Genomic DNA, 18729 nt, shown 5'->3' on the forward strand with positions numbered 1-18729 from the left:
AAGTCAACTGTTTTTGTAACCATATTTTCGTCAAACAACTATGGAAACATTGATACTGTAACGCCCTTAAAACATGGTTTCATAAGAATATTTCGATTTTCCCCATACAGATACTTCTATAGTTAATGTTGAATGTATTTTTTTTTTATAGTAAAACTTTGCTAGTGTATAATCAACATATCCATTATACATGTCATTGTGCTGTGAATTGGACATTTTTTGAAGAAAAAGATGGGTCAAAATTACCCAGGATTTTTGAATATTATTATTTCTGAAATGGGGTATTAAGCAAATCCATTACAGTGTACACTGGTGTTCATCAATTATCAGTGCAAATTCAAATGTTTTTTCCATGCTTAACTATATTGTTTGTTATCAATTAATACAACTATAACGAAAGTCACAACAGGATACACAGACATATCGGATATTCATCTGTCTTTATTTAGATTCTGTCAGCATATTCTCTCTTACATCACAAACAACTTTTAGCCTAAAGTTTGATGCGGCACACTCACTCAGCATCTTTCCAGCAGGAGGCAACATTTCCTATCTGTCCATAATATTAATAATAATAATAACAATAATAATAATTCTGGATCTAGTTGTGATATCGCATCAGCCAAACGCTCTCATCATGACCGCCGTGCGCGTGTGCACATATGTTGGTGTGACATGGAGATGAAGGTGTTTTTGTTGCTGGAAACGTTGCTTTGTTTTGCGTCTGGCTTGAAGTCTCACTTGTTGCGGTTAGATGAACAAACGGATGCGTGCGTGTTTATTATGCAAATGTTCGTCAGTCCATGTACGAAGGCGAGCTGGGGGAGGCCGGCATCTGATCCAGAATCCTGCACACGTAAGCTGCCACGTCCACCGGACGCTCCTCGTACATCTGAATGAAGGGATCTTTCTGGAATAACGCAGAGAAGAAGGCCACGTCAGGAAAGCGGCGTCCGGACATGGTCACATGTTGGTGACACAGGTCGACTCACCAGCAGCTCTTTGTACTTTGGCCTTTTGGACTCGTCCTTGGTAAGGCTAGTGAGCGGAGGGAATTATAAGAATTATTAGACTCCGTTTGAAAAAAAAGATGCAATGTGCACTTGAGCATCCCGTCCACTAGGGGCAGGCTTTAGCCACCGTTGGGATGACAGGCTCAAATTCCATACTGCGGTACCGAGTAGGAATGTTCAGAACCACTTCGTTTATGTTATTCGGGGGGAAAAAAGAACAAGGCGTTCTCACCACACGTTGACGAAGGAGATGAATTTGGGCGAGAAGCGTCTTTCGTCAGAGTTGCTGAGCTGCGGCGGATCGCCCCGGACCACCTGAGTCAGCTGATCGAACACGCTGTTCCACTTGGGGTACGGGAAGCGCCCCGTCGCCAGCTCGTACTGCGCACGTAAGCCGCGGTGAGAATCCCAAGAAAAACAATGGCGGCGGTCGGGCCGGGACCCTCACCAGCGTGATTCCCAAGCTCCAAACGTCCGAGCGCACGTCGTAACCTTGGCGCGACGCGCACGGGTCGATCCGCTCCGGCTGGGAAAACAAAACAAAAATGAGGGCTTCCGAGGTGTGTGAGAGGCGTGCTAGCGCGTTTGAGGCGCGAGACGTACGGCCATGTACGGTCGACATCCGGCGTCGCGCGTTTTGGCGATGGAGTCCACCAACTGGCCGCTGATTCCAAAGTCGCACAGTTTGATGTTTCCGTTTCTGTCCAGGAGGATGTTTGACGGCTTGATGTCTGGAGAACAACGTCGAATAAACGTTAGGCACGCCGGATCTTTGCCAGCTTTCCCGTTCTGCTGGACGGAGCGACCGTTCGGAATTTTTTTTTTAGGCCCGATCCAGACTTTCGGCATGAAAAAAAATACAGATCCCCCGATTAACTCATTCATTGCCAGGGACGTATTTTCACGTCCAAACATTGAATCCCAGATACTCAAGTACATTGAAATGTCAGAGTCCGGACAACAAATCCCAGATACTTAGGTATTAAATCCATACAACCGGTCGGGTCCAAATATGAATCAGCAAAGACTGTTAGAGCCAGAAGTCATCATGCCATGCTAATAAGACGGTCTCACCTCTGTGGATTATTTTCAAGTTTTCCTTTAGGTGGTTAAGTGCTTTCACAGTCTGAAAGTAGAAAAAGCCAGTTAGCCGGGAAGAAGTGAAAGGTAGTCGTGACGACGATAGTGATGAGGAGAGAACTCACAGCTAAAGTAATTTTGCCCAAGATTTCCTCAGGAATGACGTCGTCTAGCGAGCAATACACAAATTTGTAGAACTTGTCTAAGGAGGTAGCCATGAGTTCCATGCAGATCCAGCAGTCGCCCTGCAACACACGCACACACAAAACCTTGACATACAGTAGATACTGCACTTTTATTGACTTATTTGGACATTTTTAACCGTAATAATTAAAATATTGTCTGTAATTTGATCATCAAATGTCCTTTTCCCATCCAAAAATGCTTTGCACTGATTAAGAGCTACTTGGCTTCTTTTTTGGGCGAATTACTCGAGCGTAGCGCCGTACGCCGTACGGACCTCTCGGAAAAGGGCTCCGTAGAACTGCACGATGTAGGGGCAGTCGCTGCTGCGCATCACCACGTCCAAGTCCATGAGGAGCTGCTTCTGCTCCTTCTCGTCCACCGTGGAGCGGATCCTCTGGAATACCAAGGAGCGCGCAAAGTTACTTTCGGGCGGCGTGAAAGGGGGCCCGGGGCGCACCCACCTTGACGGCCATGATCTGGTTGCTGGGCTTGTGCACCATTTTGTTGACGGAGCCGTAGGCCCCGCGGCCGATCTCCCCCAAGTCCTTCAGGTCCTCGGCCGTGAAGTCCCAAAGCTGCTCGGGCGAAAGCTTCAGCTTGCCCGACGACTCGATGCTGTGCGTTCGCAGCCTCTCGCTACGGCGGGAAAAACAAGTCGGCTGACGGGCCCGAACAAAACGGCGGCGGTGGCTTACATGTGCGGGTTCTGGAAAGGTTGCCCGCCCGTGTTGAGTGTGAATCTTGCGGTGGGTTTGATGGGCGGGTTGGCGAAGTTCAGCTTGAGGGCTTTACGTTTACCTGACAAAGAAAAGAAAAATAATAAATCAACAACGGTCGCGACCGACCTCGAAGGAGACCGAAGAACGTGAGGCGCGCACGGAAAAAAAGAAAAAAGATGAGTGAGGGTGTGCACCATGCCACGCACGCTGACATGCAACAGAAGGAGCGCCGTCTAGAGGCAGGAAACGGCAAGTCAAGCCGCCGTCAGGTTCCGGCGTCCCAAAAGGACGTCAAAACCAACCTTAACACATTCACCGCCATCCCAGTCAAAAAAGAAAACGTCTTTTGCCGTCAATGGTAGTGAATGAGTTAATAGAGCTCATTGCAATCAGGCTTGACTTTTTCTTTGGCCTTGGAGAAGAAGAATATGGACAGGAAGTTAACAGTTGTAACACACGAGAGGAGGAATATCATGTTGAAATCATTTTTGAACACGTCAAAAGTTGCTCCCATGTCTCACCAAGTGGGATTATTTCAATCTGAAGTTAGCAGTCCCCCCCCATATCGGAATGGTTCGAGCCAAACAAGCATCACATTACGTAGGTGAACGATTACTAGAGAGCAGATCTTCTCAATGATCCCAAATGAGGATGTTTTTTATAGACTATTTTAATTAAGTTAATTCTTTTCTGTTTTAACCGGCTAACTTCACCAAAAATTCTTTGCGTTGCTATGAGGCTGAAAATATATTTCAATAAAGGGGTACATCACTGCAAACAAACAAACAAACAAAAAATAACGCATTCATCGTGGAGACAATTGAACGGGATTAATTTATTATAAATCTGAATTTTAAATCATTAGCAGAAGAAGATAAAACATAGGTGAAAAAATCTGACAGGTGTTTGACTTAAACAGGATGTTCTTAACTTCATCCAAATATATCTGGAGTCTTTGTGTGCGTTTGAGTGTTTGACTTGAACTTGATTTGTGTTTAAAAAATAAATACATAAATAAAAAGCAACGCAATCAAGAAAGTGAAAGAGGGTAAGCAGGCAGCATCATTGCTGATTCAAATTTCCAGGAGGTTTGAGATGCTTTCAAAGAGGAAAGATAGAACTGTTAAAAGAGTGTTTGAGCTTCGGACTTGTGCCAACCAGAATAAAAAAAAAAAAAAAAAAGTTTAAAGTAATTATTTACTATTTATTCATTTATTTACTATTTAGTTGGGTTGCATTATGCATCCACTAGATGGAGCTGTGCTTAAGGGCACGTCAACGAAACAGATAAATCAGTCAAACTTTATTCATAGAATATAAGCGTTCTCACAACTCCTTCACTCCCAAAATGAATGAACGTCTGTTTTACTTTAGTGCTGGGTGAAAAATGGGGAAAATATCTCGACGACATAAAAAGACTGTTTGGATCAGGGCTGTCAAACCCATTTTAATCATGGGCCAAATTGTACTCCCGGTTTCTGTCGGAAGGCCATAAATCAATTCTGATCGTCACACTTTTACCTCGTTTTTAAATCAGACGCAAGTAAAATCCGGGGGATTGCTAACAAATAGGCTAATTACAGAGAAATGAATCATAACGTAAAATGAGAATATTTGACAAATAGTACTTCATCCCGCAGCCGGCCAGGAAGCAGGCGGGCCGGGCGGCACAAGTCCGCTGTCGACGTGGATTAGCAGCACAACACGCACATCCACACAAATATTCAAAGTTGTGCACGCGCACACATACACACACACAAAGTGAGGCTGGTCTTACTTGGGGGGACTCCAGACAGGTTAATCTGAAAGCCTGGTGGTGAAAACACAACGTTTACTTCCTGTGCCACAGTTTCCCGTTTGGGGCGACATGTACGTTACGTGCAAACATCCAACATGGCCGACACAGAGGCGTATGGTTGACATACGTGAAAAATGAGAAGAAATAAGGTATGAAACGTGACAGGGGGTGCGGTGTCCTTGCGGGCCGCCTCACCGTGGTTCCGCATTCGCGAGCGTTCGTTAGTTAGCGGCGTGGAGGGGGAAAAAAAGTCAGAGCAAGGAAAAGAATATCCGAATCATCAGAGCATCTTGCAAAGGGCGATGATTCCAGACTTTTTTTTTTTTATTAACCTATTAGGATCGCTAGTTGTGTTATCTACTCCCCTTTAAAAAATAATCAACATGCAACTCCTGAAGGACGGGGTGTCAAACTTGTTTTGGCTTGTGGGCCGCATGAAAGAAAATCCATTCCCAAGTAAAACATGGTCTATTCAGGTATTTATTTAACTTTAAAACAACAACTTCAAATGTACTCTTATTTAATGCTGTCCAAAATATTACAAGCAAAATATCATCATTTAACATTACTATTAATCATAATACATTTTGAGGGTTTCTTTTATTGAAAAAAAATCCGCTCGTTTTGATACTTTACAAAATCATCTCACAGGCTCGTTTGTGGGCCAGAACCCGGCCCGCGGGCTGTATGTTTGACACCCTGCCGCAACCCGTATAAACCCTGTAAAAAGTGAACATTTGTTGAAATTTGATTCACATTGCTTTTTTAATTCTTTCTTTAATACTGTCCAAAATGGCAGAATCACAACATCACTGTTAATCACTGTTAAACATTAACGTTACTATTAATCATAAAATAGTTCACGTTTTCATATATTGGAAAAAAAATTCAGCTCTTTTTTTATACTTTACAAAATCATCTCGCGGGCCAGATTACACCTGTGTGCGGGCCACAAGCGGCCCACGGGCCGTATTTTTATCACCCCTGCCTTAAGGTAAACCAAGCAGTCCTGGTAATACTGTGAAATCGGGCACAGGTAAGAAGCTGGTTATCTGATTATTTCAAGAAACTTGTTGTCAAATCAATGAAAAGTAAGTCTTACCTGTTTCACTCTGACACCTCCAGCAGGTGTTGGCGTCTGAAAAACATATTTCACATTGCATGAAAAAAAAAAAAAAAAAAAATTCACAACTGCGCATTGTATATTCAGTCATTTCAAATTCAAATTTCAATTCAAATTGAACAATGCGTAAGTTGGTCCTTTACTGAGCCAAATGTTTTTAGAATGCACCTTATTTGAAGTAGTCCATATAGTATATATGAGTCCACTCAGTTGAGATAAAATGGGCCGAAATGGACCGATCCACGACTTGAAATATTTCGATCAAATTTTGGGGGATGTTTTGAATAATACAACACTGTTTTGGGGATTGTTTTGTGCAAGACAAGTCTGACATACGGGTCAAACTGACCCATATTTATTGCCCTTTTTTGGAGCCATCCCGGTTTTAGAGTAAAACCTACCAAAGTCAAGTAGGAGCTTACTTTGCTACAATTTCTCATAAGCAATATCTGATGAGTAACACCTGGAACGGCTGTGAGAATTTGTTGTGACAAAACAGACTTGTTGCCCACGTCAAGTCCTCAAGTGCCACTGATTGTGCTCAAGTGCCTGAAAGAATGAGGCCAAGTTTAGACACAACCTGAGTCGTGAATGTCAAGGGTGTTGCAGCTTAATCTGCCATGACTCAACAGCCATTGACTACAAGGTAGAAATTAAACAAATGTTGCTTTTTGCAGATGGTCAGAGAACATTTAGCAAGTGAGTTTCTTTGTAAATAGTTCCTTTTTTTTTAGGTAGTTGTAGTTTGGTCATTCTTAAAAACCGCACTGGCCACAGTTGGAATGATGTAAAATGACTCATAGAAATATTCAGGTGGTATAACGTATTGTATATATTTGTTTGCGATATCCGATCTGTTGGCTGCTCTTTGCTACGTGCCTGTTGGGAGTGTTTTTGTTCATGGAGTTGCCAAGCAGCCAAGCTAACACCTGGCAGAAGCGTCACTTATCAGGAAAGTATAAGGGAAAACGGGAGGATTATCATAATATTATAACTGTCATAAAACTATTTGGGTTCCCCTTCGATGTTCCGCTTTCGCCAACTGACATGAAATTTGGCTAGACGTGTCAATCAAAACAGGAGAAAGATGAGAGGGAAAAAAAAAACCCTCAAATGACCGTATCAAGTTGATAGTTTTTATTTTACATGGATTGCACTCCCACGAGACTACAATTTCTTTCTATGTATTTATTCAATGGGCACCACTCAGAGCAGTTCTCCCAATTTCGTAGTATACCTGCTGTACATTGACATTCAAATCATTCCATTCTAGTCTGGGAAACTTGCTTTAGAACAGCCCTTCTCAAATAGTGGGGCGGGGGGCATAACCCCCAGGAGCAGGCTTTGTTTTTGGAAAGTGTAACTTCACATCCACGGCACTAGGTGGTGCAGTGGAGCTGGTATTGTCGATGGGAGTTACAAACTTTTTCAATTGCTGTAACATTTTTTTTCTAAATTCCATTCATGGTTGCGATTTAGAAAAAAAATAAAGACAATGTTTTCTTCCCTTATCTTCAGGTTAAAATGTTTAAAGTATTGGAGACCCTGTGTTAATGTTCCTGATCAACATGTTTTTCTCAACATCAAACAGTTGGGTTGGTCAAAAATGATTCAAGTTGAAATAATGATTGACATTTTGTTTCTGTTTCAGACTAAACTGTAACCTGTACAAACCCTATAAAAAAATAAAGGTAACATGATTTGAATATTGATTCCTATTGTTTTTATTTTTCTTTTGTTAGTCACAAAGCATACAATTTTAGGTAAACTAATGTTTTTTAAAGGGATGATTATCTTGTTTATTGTCACCACCGCGAGTGAGAGGTGATAATCGAGAAGCATTGCTTAGGAGCTAAATGTCGATCATAAGAGGTTGCATGACTACATCTCTCCAAAGATGGGAGAAAAATGACAAACACACACAAGTCACGCACGTCAATATTAGTTTAAACAGAGGTGACCCGGGACCCAATGAGTACCGTCGAAAACGTAAATACGCCTTTAAAGAGAAAATATTTGGCAAGGTGGTTGTTTTTGCATTGCGCAGTTTTGGAACGGAATGTGGCAGCCCGGTCGCACCAGCACCTTTATCGAACGTTCAAGTAACGCGATATACTGACAATATTTGTCGGTTGATATTCGATCGGCGGCCGCTCCTTGCTGCGCGCCCCTGGTCCGGGACCGGGAGAGTCTCCAGCCGGAGGCTCGGAGGCTCGGAGCCCCCCGCGGCTAATAGCCGAGCTCGAGTTCACCTTCGCTGGCATTCATCCATCCGCGCCCCGCACTCACCCTGCAGGCTGCTCACGCCGCTAATGTGCTGCGCGGGCTGGTGGTGGGCAGCCGGGGCGGCGTTCATCGTGCCGCCGTTGTTACTGCTGGCCGCGGAGGTCTTGTTTGGACCGGGACTGGCCATTGTTGCCTGTTTGAATTCCATCGGCGGCGCCGGTGGCTGACGCGCTCAGACGCTTGTCCTGCTCGGCCCACGATCAAGGGTGTCCGATCCGCAGCGGCATACAGGCCGGCCCCGGGAGGCTGTCGGCGGGCGCGCGGGCCGTAAAAGTCGAGAGATTTGGCTTGAAAAGCAGCCTGTGGAGAAGCTGGCGACCTGAGAGAGAGGCAAGGTGGCGCTCACGACAGCATCGGCCAGGCTAAGCTAAGCTAAGCTAAGCGAGGAAGCTAGCAGCAGCCAGAGAGCAGCGATCAGCTGACCAAGTGACACTGACATCTCTCCCGCTCGCCTTCTATCTCTCTTTTTTTTTTTTTTAACCACACCTATAAGGGTTAGGATTAGGGTTAATTTAAATGTAATTATACCCACGGACATGCGCTATCTGGTCTGCAATCGGTGTATTTTCTTTTCTAGCATATTTTGAAGATTGTTTTTACAAGGTGTATTTTGGTTATATTTTTAATTGACAGCTGGCCTGTGTACGGCCACGCCCAATCGCGGACAAACCCGGAAGTATTAAAAAATAAACCCTTAATAAAACAAACAAAAAATATATATCTGGTTGCTTAATTTGTCAAATGTCGTGTATCTTTCTTTTTTAACCAGTTTTCGTTTGATTCGCGCGACGAGTCTACGCCCGCACAACCAAAACAAAATGGAGGTTTAGACACACATTTTTGCTATTGTTGACCCGACATGTTTTAAGTGTTGTTTTTGTACACTGACTTTAGTTGATTGACACTTGATACGCCGACGCCCCCGAAAGACGAGCCAGGCAGACCCTCGCGTGCCAAGACAAACCCGGAAGTGAGGCTAAAAATAAACTTTGCACTTTGAACCGAGGGACTTGCTTCTCTTACAAACTTAACCTCGGTGTAGGCCGTAGGTTACTTCGTTGTAAATACAATAGCCCTTACATTTGCTCCGCACTCATAGTTTTAAAATGTGGAATATTAATTCAACCCTGACAGGATAGCCTCTCCGTTCTCATCTGAATCCAAGATGACGTAATTGCCGTGATTGTTTAAACAAACTTGATTGAGACAAAGTCCAGTTTTGGACAAAGGTGGGCCAGTAAAGGTGGGCGCTCGCGATCTATGTACCAAACGGACATGGGCGGCCGTGACAAGGCAAATTACAGTCAAATCCCAAGCAGCGACTCGGCGGCGACGCTTGAAAAAGGTCGCCCGGACATCTCGAGCGGGCGGGCCCAGACGAGCATGGCGTTCCAAGTTGACGCGTTCACGGCGACTACCTGGATGCTTGTTGTTTGGCGCGCGTGCAATGGGATGATGTCTTTATTCTTCGGCTTGGCGACGTACGTGCAGGTGAGCGTGTACGCTCTTTACGCGAAAAAGATACTCGCTTTTCAAGAGCAACAACTACCCTGAAGCTTTGGACTGTCTTTTGCAGATCAACGACCCGGATGCAGCCTTGTGGATGGTAAATAATGACACACGGAAAACAGACGTATTATTAAAACACATTAAAGTCGATTTAAGTGAGTAATAATCGTGCTTTGTATTTCCTTTTCTGTTGAAGTTCGGTTATGGCGTTCCTGCCCTCCTCTGTGCGCTCATTGGACTCAAACCTCACGTGACGGGTACGCAAACAATAAACGCCGCATTGATTGGCCCGTTTCTGCGCCCGCCATTTTGAATGTGGCACGTCCGCCTCCTCAAGTAAAAAGCGAAATGAAGCGGATTGCTGTTCAAGAGGAAAGCCAACCGACAAATGATTGAAATTCACACTTTTCAGGCTCTAGTTGAGTAATTTACAGAACTTTAAAGTATTAGCCTGGTAGCAAATTGTGGTGTCAAAAGTGACATGACCAAAATCATCAAAACATGACCGACTCAGTGCTGTATTTGTAGAGACGTTACCATGGAGACGTGTGGCTGACCTGCACATGATGCTGTGCACTGGGATGCTCCTGATCATCGGGTGGAAGCTTTATGGCCAAAACACCACAGGCGTCTTCCAAGAGGAGGAGGCCAGGTAGGGGACCAATCCTAGACAATGAACCCCCAGACCTGGCTGCATTAACTTTAGAGTGCCCACATCAAAACAGTTAGGTCCGGCACACTCTTAACTCTTCTCATATCTGTTGAAATAACAGTTTTTTGTTTGTTTTTTTAAGAGAGTTTGGCGGTGTAGTGCTGACAGTTTTGTGGCTTCTGCTGTGTCGTCACTCCGGAAGGTGTAGTCGTCATGAACATATTCAACACATGACATTTTTTAATTACGATACATAGAGGTTAGATCGACTCACGTCCACTTTTTGTCCTCTTCTAGGTCGCCGGTGGGCAAGCTGAGAGCGTCCGTCGCCATCCTTGTCACCCTCTTTCCATTTGTGTGCTGGTTTTACTTCCACGTCCATGAGGAGCTGCGCACCAACTGGCCGTCACATTGCAAAACAGCATTTTAACGGCCATAAAAAGACATTCTTTGGTGTATGACTGAAAATTATGGACCAATAAGTGTTGGAGGAATCAAGGTGTCATTTTGTGCATATTTTTACGTGTAATTTTGCTATTTAATTTTATGAAAACCATGTCCTGTGATTTCATGTTTGCAGTAAGAACATTATGAAAGTTGAGAAAGGGAGAATCTACTATATTGTGGAGGTTTGTTTTTTTTACCCAATTGTCAAAATGAATATTGTAAAAAATTACCAATGAATTTGTATTTCTTCAAATAGGGAGTGTTCAGTATGTTTAACTTGAATTGAAATAAAGGCGCATAATCAATTACTGCAATTACTTTAAGTATTATTTGTATCGATAGTTGTAGCTAATAATTGTCGGCAATTTTGCCATCTCTAAAACGTTTTAATTGGACTTTTTATTATTCCGTAAATTAACTGTAGTATTATTTCGATCCTCCAGAGGGCAGCGGAGTAACTTAAACGTATGTCTGACGCGAAGAAGACACGACTTCCGGATGTTCTCTAGCTGATCTGAGATCAGCAAAAGTATTCATTCTGACTGCTTTCGCGTCAACGAGCTGATCTGGGAACAGCAAGTTTAGTGCGAGTTCCGGGATCGTCTTATGTCATATTTCGTAAACTTGTTAGGTGCATTGTAAGATGTCGCTTATTGTTTTGTTAAACCGTTTGGGCTGCAGGCGGTTTGGCGATGACGTTAAAGTCTTACAAAACGTCAGATTTATCCAGCACCTCGTACGAAAAGACACTGGACCGACACGCTCACTTCCATCGCCCCCAAGAAGCCCGTGCTGGCGAGTAGGTCATTTCCAATTGCACCACCAAAGTCCCTTTAGAAAAGTATTCGTTTAAGGCTAAGCATGTGATTTGCTCATGATCGACGCGACCAGCGTGCCGTTTATGAAACAAAATGTCAATTATTGTGCATTTGCAACTATGCGGCACTATGTGAAGAGCTAATGGTTTAATAGCCAATGCAATTTTAGTGTATTAAATGCCTCACTGTCTTTAGTGTTTAATTGTTGACAGTACCCCAAATGTGAAACTTTAGCCAACGGGTGCTCAAACGACACAACTTCATGATACAACTATTGATGTATATAATTTGATTGACAGGTGAACATCTCAGGTGCCCATCTTGCTTACGCATCCGTAATTTGATTGACAGGTGAATTTGAGGGAGTGGCACTCGTGCCTAGCAAGACGAAGTCAACATCTGCAACACGCCAAGCGGTTGTCCACGCTTCCTCCACCGCCTTCATCGCGAGACAAATCCAAGAAGTCTGGGGTGAGTTGATTCCTTTGTCAAATTAGTGTATTAAGCCACCTACTGTTATTCAGGTGTGCAGTTATTTCTGTAAACACGAATGCAGTGAAAACCCATTTTTTGTGGCTGGTAAATTCCAGACTGCCCCAAAGAGTGGAAATCTCCACAAAGGACAGACTGCATTCAAACAAAAAAAAATCTACATATTGTTTAAAAACAAAATTAAAAGATTTGAAAGTCTCCTTGGATAATGTGGTGCTGCGTTTGTCATATTTCCCCTTACAAGCCATTCACTGTCTTACACAAAAACAATTGATTGTTAATGTTAAAATAATGGCGTGAATGTTTTCTGTAAAGCCCGTCACGTGGAAATCTTTAGCGGTAACCTTCGCCATCGGGGGAGCGCTACTCGGCGGGATGAAATACTTCAAGAGTGAAAAAGAAGAAAGTAAGCAACGCCGTGCACGACTAATATCTGTACCTTGACGTATCGGCTTGGTCATACAATAAAATGAATGTATTAGAGACGAGAAGTGAAGCTTCGCACTCACGGTGTCCGTAATGTTGCGATGGGTCGCAGTGATGGAAAAAGAGCGCACCAAGTCGATGGGGCGGCCGGCGCTGGGCGGACCGTTCTCATTGGTGGACCACAACGGCAAGTCTGTGAAGAGCGACGACTTCCTGGGCCAGTGGGTACTCATCTACTTTGGCTTCACGCACTGTCCTGACATCTGCCCCGATGAGCTGGAGAAGATGATGGAAGTGGTGGATGAAATTGGTAAAAAAAACAAACAAAAAAAAAACTACACAAGGTTGTTATACATTTTACATTTAAATGTCAAAATGTTTCATCAAACCACATCATTTTGTCGAATGCATCATATGCTAACATATGATGAGGAAATGCCATAGACTAGCTAATGCAAATTAGCATGTAGTAGATGTAACGGTAATAACCTCTCTCTGAATCTTTTCATTGCTCTTAAAGGGGAAGTCAACCTCATTTGTATTATCTTTAAAATACTGTAATATGTTCTGTGTGCCCTCTCATTATAACACATCGTTTTGATTAACCACTGGGGATTTTTCACTAACCTGGCCTTATTATCCACCAACTTGGGCTAACTTCCGGCCTCCATTGTGTGTGTGTGTGTGTGTGTGTGTGTGTGTGTCCAGACAAAATCAAGTCTCTGCCCAATTTGACGCCTATCCTCATCACCATAGACCCCGACAGGGACACTCCGGAAGCCATGAGGGCCTACGTCAAAGGTATGGCGTGCGACAGTCAATCATAGTGACGAAACATGACAGTCAAAAGTTGCTACTTTATGAATTGCTTCATGAAGCAAAGAAAGAGACTTTAAAATCTTAAAAGGATGCACAATGGTACCTTGATTTAAGAGTTCTGGGAATGAGATTTCCCTCGGTCCATTTTTTTATTTGTGTGGGTGGTCTCGGGCAACACATTGAGAAAATGCTATTTCAGATGCTCAAAATGAATCGAAACAATTTCGCTATGTCTTTAAGGTTTTTTTCTTGAGACCGATCCCTATTGGTTTTGTTGATCGATTTACCGTAATACGTTGGGGGAAAAAAAGAAAAAGATGACCAATTTCGGAAACTCAACTGCCACTCGGCTCAACTTTTCCGCCTACGACTCAGCAATTATGCAGCACATTTGTGTGAAAGGGGTTATTCATTGCTTTTATTTTTATTTTTTGAAAGAGTTTTCTCCGAAGCTGATTGGCCTGACAGGGACGACAGCTCAAGTTGAGCAGGTGTCGAGATCTTACAGAGTTTACTACAGTCAAGGACCCAAAGATGAAGACAACGACTACATCGTAAGTCACCACAAAGTCACAGAAAACTGCTTCAGCATTTAAAGGGGATGAAGAAAAAATATTATTTGTAGGACTCTAGTGCACCTTATTCGTTCTACTCCCACCTGTAGGCCGAATAGTCTTGCTGATTAAAAAAACAAAGCCTATAATTGTACATGGACCTTAAGATCGGTATGGATTTCTAGTGTGTCAAAGTTATTCTCAGGTAGTTGTCGGTGGGTACCGATGGTCGCTAAATGACAGACCAGCAAAAAAAAAAACGTAAAAAAACCTATGGTTATTTTAGAAGTGCTCGTTTTTGCTATATGTTGATTTTTGCGGTACGTGATTTTTTTTTTTTTTCTTCAGGTGGACCACACCATCATCATGTACCTGGTAGGACCCGACGGACATTTTGTGGACTATTTCGGTCAAAACAAAAGAAACGTGGAGCTCTCCAACGCCATCGCGGCTCACATGAGGAAGTATAAGACTGAGAAATGATTGGACGCCAAACAGGACAAACAAACACTGGATGAGCTTGAATCCAAAGTGTGTTTTTTTTTGAGTGTGTGTGAAAATGAAAGTGTATTTATGACATTCCTTGCAGACTACTCGTCTTTTTTCTGCCGGCAACTGGCACAATGTTCTTAGTGAAATTTTAGTGAAACCTTCATTCACTTTCTTAGAGGGCTTCAACGAAAAGAATCAAAAAAATCGGTTTTGATTTGACCAAATCCAGTTCTTACTATTGTTAAAATGTAGGCATTTTTGAATAATTTCAACCCCATGTTGTAATTTGACTCCTACATCTCACTTAATGTGCAAAATAAATGATCAGCTCAGAATCTGAAAATTATCTTCCTCATTTCTAAACGATCTTAATTGCACTGTCTAGTGATAAATCGATCGATGAATATCAAGTACAGTGGTTCCTTGAGTCAAATAAGTCATTGTTCTATTATTTGATTTATCATTAACATTATTATTACTAAACTAGTGTTCTTTGACTCAAAGAATTTTTTTTGGAAGGTCCTCAAATGATTTCATTTGTAATGAAGAATTTCGCACTGTATTGTACAAAAAGATAATAAAATGCAACAAAATTTAAATAACTGTACATAATGTAGTATTTGTGTGTTGAATGTGTGCTTTAAGGCGCGTGGCCTGGGTAGTATCTGGGTGTGAATACATGAATTACTCCATTTTTTTCCCCCCACTTTACTAAATTGGTAGGATCAGCTGAAACTTGCTCGAAACTTAAATTTTGGCTCACAAAAAAGCTTATAAAATTGTCCAGGAGATTGTAAATTGATAAGCTCAAAAGTTTGTAAGTGAGGTACCACTGTACAGTGTATTAAATTGTGTTTGAATCAAAAGCACTCGCTTGAAAGATAATTGTTTGATCGGACTGGCGCTTCATATGACACATACAAGTTTGATCAAACCGGGACTTTTGTTTTCATATCAGATGACTTTAATGGAGAAAAATCACATCTGTAAACAATTGGGAAAGATGCCCTTGGAGGTGTCCTGATGCCGAGACTTCCTGGCTTTGACTTTGGGATTGGTTCCGGCCTGTCGGTCAGCAAGTAAAGCTTCCTTCTTCTCCAGCAAATGCTCAGTGACGTCATCAGCGTTCGCATCTTCCTCCTCCTCGTCCGCTGAATCGCTGTCGTCGCTCGACTCTGCATCTTTTGAGAACGCCGGCCTATCTTGCTTTTCTGCGTTTTCGAGGCTCAACACTCCACCGGGACCTTGTCCGTCGCCGTATTCCACCACCGCACTACCAGAGTTTACAAGTCTTTGGTCTCGTTCGCCGTCAAGAAGCACCTGATTACTCGTGTCCTGCGGTCGGGGCTCCTCTTTACCATCAAAATGCACAGTCTCACCAAGATTGCCTTCTGCTCCTCCGAGATCTTTTTCACCGTCGAGCAGCACAGCCTCCGCAGGTTCGTCTTCACCGTAGAGTTCCTCCAAACCGTCGGGCTCCTCGTCTCCGTAACCTTCATCGCTGCCTCTGACGGTGATGTAATCGTCGACGGGCGCGATGGCCATTCGGGCCAGAGTGATCCTCCTGTAGGCGCAGTCGTCCGTCAGGTGTGTCATGGTCACAAAAGCGTGGTTGAGGCCTTGTCTGGGCGTAGCTCTGCTTCCGGGATCAACACTCAGGAACCACTTCAGGAGGGACACAAACTTGAGCCAATCGTCGTACACCACGGAAGAGTTGCTCTCCAGGAACCTAATGGCCAGGTCTTCAAACGAGGACCCCGAGTCCAGATTAAATCGAGATATGGCCAGCTCGGTACCCGCCGGCATGACTGTCCAGCGGTCGTCCTCGTCCACCGTAAAGTAGTCGCTCGTGTACTTTGCCTCGTTAAGGTGATGCTGCGCGGGCTGACCAAAGAGCTGACAAATGGTCTCCATACTCCCTCGAAGAGTCGGGCAATCAAAGAGGTCGAATCCGAAGAAGAGGTATGCGATGGTACATCCCAGAGACCACATGTCAATGGCCTCAGACAGGGGCAGGCCCAAGGTCACTTCTGGGGCTCTGTAGGCGTCAGCCTGCAGAGTCATACCGACGTGCACCGACGTGATCGGTCGCGCCAAGCCAAAATCGATCAGCTTGACTCGGAAGGGCAGATTTTTGTGGTCTACGAGCATGACGTTGTCCGGTTTCAAGTCAGTGTGAGTGACTCCTAATGCCTGCAAGGCCTCGAATGCCATCAGTAGCTGCGACGTGACGGGGCGAATTTGGTGCAGACTGAGCGGTGTCATGTTTCTCTCCGTCATCAGGTCCTCCAGGCTCTTGTCAAGCATCTCAAAAACTAGAAACGGGAACTCTTGGAAGATGAAGTGTTCGATGAATCTCACCAAGCTGTTCCTGTTCTTGTCTAAGAAGCGGATCCTCTGCAGCGCCTGCACCTCCTGCTGGAAGTCGTTCGTGTTACATCTTTTCAGGAGCTTGATGGCCACGCAATCCGACGTGGTCAGGTTGAAGCACTTGGCCACGATTCCGAAGCGTCCCTCTCCCAGAACGCTCATAAGCTTGTAGCTGTAGCACTTGCTGGAGAAGACCTCGTCATGAACCTGCTGAAGGCAGTCGCACTCTTTGTGTTCAGCAGACAAGTCTGACATTTTGTCAGAAAGTTCTCTTTAGCAGGAGAAACATGACCCCCCCCCAAAAAACAAACAAAAAACAAACCTGAGCTCGTTTGAGTTAACAAGCGCAAGATGTTTGCACCAAATAGTCAAAACAACCCCTTTGTTGGCGATGCGCAACATCTTTAATGTGCGTCAACGGCGGTCACGTGATCCATCTGTTTGGCTTTGTACCCTCAAGCGCTGATGTCACGAGCTGCTTGCGTGATATGATGACATCATCACGAGGGTGGGATCACTAGCTAACCGGTCAGCTCTTGACTTAATACAGGAACATTATTTGGAACAGATCACATCTTCAGATTGTTTTTTTTTCATTTCAGAGTTAAGCAAGAATCCGATCAATTTTGAATACTGGTTTGGAGCTAGTGGAAAGTTGACTTTATTAAGCTCAGTCAAGGTTTTTGTGTATGTATTTGAAAAGGAATAATGGTGTAGTTGTAAAATAAAAATATTTAGTTGCATGATAAGGAGTTGAAGGACGTTCTTTGCTGCCGAAGCTCTCAAAAGTGAAGGTGATGTCATTGTTTCTAAACACCCATCTGCCCGATAATCCCATGCAAAAACAAACAAAAAAAGATAGTTTCCAGCCCTGTTAGTATCCCAATGATGAAGTATTAAAATAACTCGACGGACTGCGCAGCTGCCGCGTTCTTCCTTTGGAAGGCGGCTTAGTAATGCAAACATTCTCCTTTTCGCCCGCGACCCGACCCGGAGCGCTTTGACTTCTGAACTAATCGCCGCCTTTCAAAAAGTCATTCTCACTGTCTGCCGGGCATTCCGTGTCTAAGTCGCTTCAGTCGTTAGAACAGACGTCTCGATGGCTTCGCGTGCCACTCACTTGCAGTACTACTACGAAGAAGGTACAAATACGTGGGGGTTGTACTTTAGTCCCCTTTTTGGGCATCTGTCCTTGATTTGATTATTTCTTTTTAGGGATAACAAATTCTTCCCTGTTTTTTTGTTTTGTTCCAAGTCATTCCATGCAAACGAACAGGAATCTACCAAGGTTGGCTATTTATACAGTTGGCTTTACTGTTTTTGTTTGAGGAGAGGTCTGACTGAAAAAACTACCATCGATATCACACAAGCCATTCAAGTCATTGCAGCTGTCACCGGGCATTCAAGTGACATTAGTGAGCAGTTGAATGACAGCCATTTAGTGTCTGTGAATCCCTAGCCTTATGTCATGTCATGGAACATCATGCCATCTCAAAATTGTGACAGATAACATCGTGAGATCTACTGCAACATCGTTTTGTATGACTTCATCAAACATTGTGTCATCTCGCATCATGTCATGTCATCTAACGTCATTTAACCCTTGACTCACTTGCTCGTAGTTTTTGGCCCGCGAAGATGGCCATGTTGTACAAAGGACAACTTTTCACTAAATGAAGCACCTCAACTCAAGTGAATATAGTTCAAGTAAATAAACAAGATGGCGCCAAAGTAATGCTGCTTAGTTTTATTATTTTAATTGATTAAAAATGCATTATACAAACTTCTATTGAGGCAGAGGTGAAAGCGATTAATAGCATTTTGATACATGCTTTTAAGAGTATGATGGATTGATATGACCGAGTTACGACCTCAGGCATGAGAGAAATTAAATTCGCAAGTCAAAGCCCCACTGTAGCATGAATGATAGTACCCCGATACCAAA

General features: G+C 43.6%; 3 protein-coding genes across 7 annotated transcripts; 2 read left to right on the top strand and 1 right to left on the bottom strand.

Moving 5' to 3' along the window:
• Positions 1-423: 423 nt before the first annotated feature.
• Positions 424-9750, bottom strand: map2k4a (mitogen-activated protein kinase kinase 4a). 5 transcript variants are annotated; one of them, XM_088436458.1, is made up of 14 exons: positions 9624-9750; positions 8209-8524; positions 5899-5934; positions 4776-4808; positions 2975-3077; positions 2741-2915; positions 2554-2673; positions 2219-2338; positions 2088-2139; positions 1617-1744; positions 1462-1539; positions 1246-1394; positions 993-1038; positions 424-910 (listed from the first exon to the last, which is right to left on the bottom strand). In XM_088436458.1, exons 2-14 carry the CDS (start codon positions 8351-8353, stop codon positions 797-799), a joined length of 1299 nt encoding a protein of 432 aa, XP_088292584.1. In that variant the 5' UTR covers positions 8354-8524; positions 9624-9750; the 3' UTR covers positions 424-796. The 5 variants fall into 5 exon arrangements, with proteins under 5 accessions (XP_088292584.1, XP_088292583.1, XP_088292586.1 ...); XM_088436457.1 differs by lacking the exon at positions 9624-9750 and having other exon boundaries at positions 8209-8658; XM_088436460.1 differs by lacking the exons at positions 4776-4808; positions 9624-9750 and having other exon boundaries at positions 2975-3065; positions 8209-8658.
• On the top strand, positions 9078-11127 carry tmem220 (transmembrane protein 220). Its single transcript, XM_088436463.1, has 6 exons — positions 9078-9696; positions 9782-9811; positions 9911-9971; positions 10243-10366; positions 10509-10568; positions 10664-11127. Exons 1-6 carry the CDS (start codon positions 9466-9468, stop codon positions 10794-10796), a joined length of 639 nt encoding a protein of 212 aa, XP_088292589.1. The 5' UTR covers positions 9078-9465; the 3' UTR covers positions 10797-11127.
• A 262-nt stretch (positions 11128-11389) lies between these two features.
• Positions 11390-14749, top strand: sco1 (synthesis of cytochrome C oxidase 1). The gene is made up of 7 exons (XM_088436462.1): positions 11390-11612; positions 11983-12102; positions 12439-12529; positions 12662-12859; positions 13258-13350; positions 13807-13922; positions 14271-14749. The coding sequence occupies exons 1-7, from the start codon at positions 11457-11459 to the stop codon at positions 14403-14405; spliced, it is 909 nt and encodes a 302-aa protein (XP_088292588.1). The 5' UTR covers positions 11390-11456; the 3' UTR covers positions 14406-14749.
• Positions 14750-18729: the final 3980 nt, after the last annotated feature.

The sequence above is a fragment of the Hippichthys cyanospilos genome, chromosome 16, assembly GCF_059441005.1.
Source record: "Hippichthys cyanospilos isolate Australia breed blue-spotted pipefish chromosome 16, RoL_Hcya_1.0, whole genome shotgun sequence".
Classification (NCBI taxonomy): domain Eukaryota; kingdom Metazoa; phylum Chordata; class Actinopteri; order Syngnathiformes; family Syngnathidae; genus Hippichthys; species Hippichthys cyanospilos.

Coding starts and splice junctions, on each gene's coding strand:
- map2k4a (XM_088436458.1), bottom strand. CDS start 8,353: ATGGAATTCAAACAGGCAACAATGGCCAGTCCCGGTCCAAACAAGACC. Junction 2,916..2,974: donor CCTTTCCAGAACCCGCACAT/GTAAGCCACCGC, acceptor TTCCCGCCGTAG/CGAGAGGCTGCGAACGCACA. Junction 2,140..2,218: donor TGGGCAAAATTACTTTAGCT/GTGAGTTCTCTC, acceptor TTCTACTTTCAG/ACTGTGAAAGCACTTAACCA.
- tmem220 (XM_088436463.1), top strand. CDS start 9,466: ATGTACCAAACGGACATGGGCGGCCGTGACAAGGCAAATTACAGTCAA. Junction 9,697..9,781: donor GCTTGGCGACGTACGTGCAG/GTGAGCGTGTAC, acceptor TGTCTTTTGCAG/ATCAACGACCCGGATGCAGC. Junction 10,367..10,508: donor TTCCAAGAGGAGGAGGCCAG/GTAGGGGACCAA, acceptor TGTTTTTTTAAG/AGAGTTTGGCGGTGTAGTGC.
- sco1 (XM_088436462.1), top strand. CDS start 11,457: ATGTCGCTTATTGTTTTGTTAAACCGTTTGGGCTGCAGGCGGTTTGGC. Junction 12,530..12,661: donor CAAGAGTGAAAAAGAAGAAA/GTAAGCAACGCC, acceptor GATGGGTCGCAG/TGATGGAAAAAGAGCGCACC. Junction 13,351..13,806: donor CATGAGGGCCTACGTCAAAG/GTATGGCGTGCG, acceptor ATTTTTTGAAAG/AGTTTTCTCCGAAGCTGATT.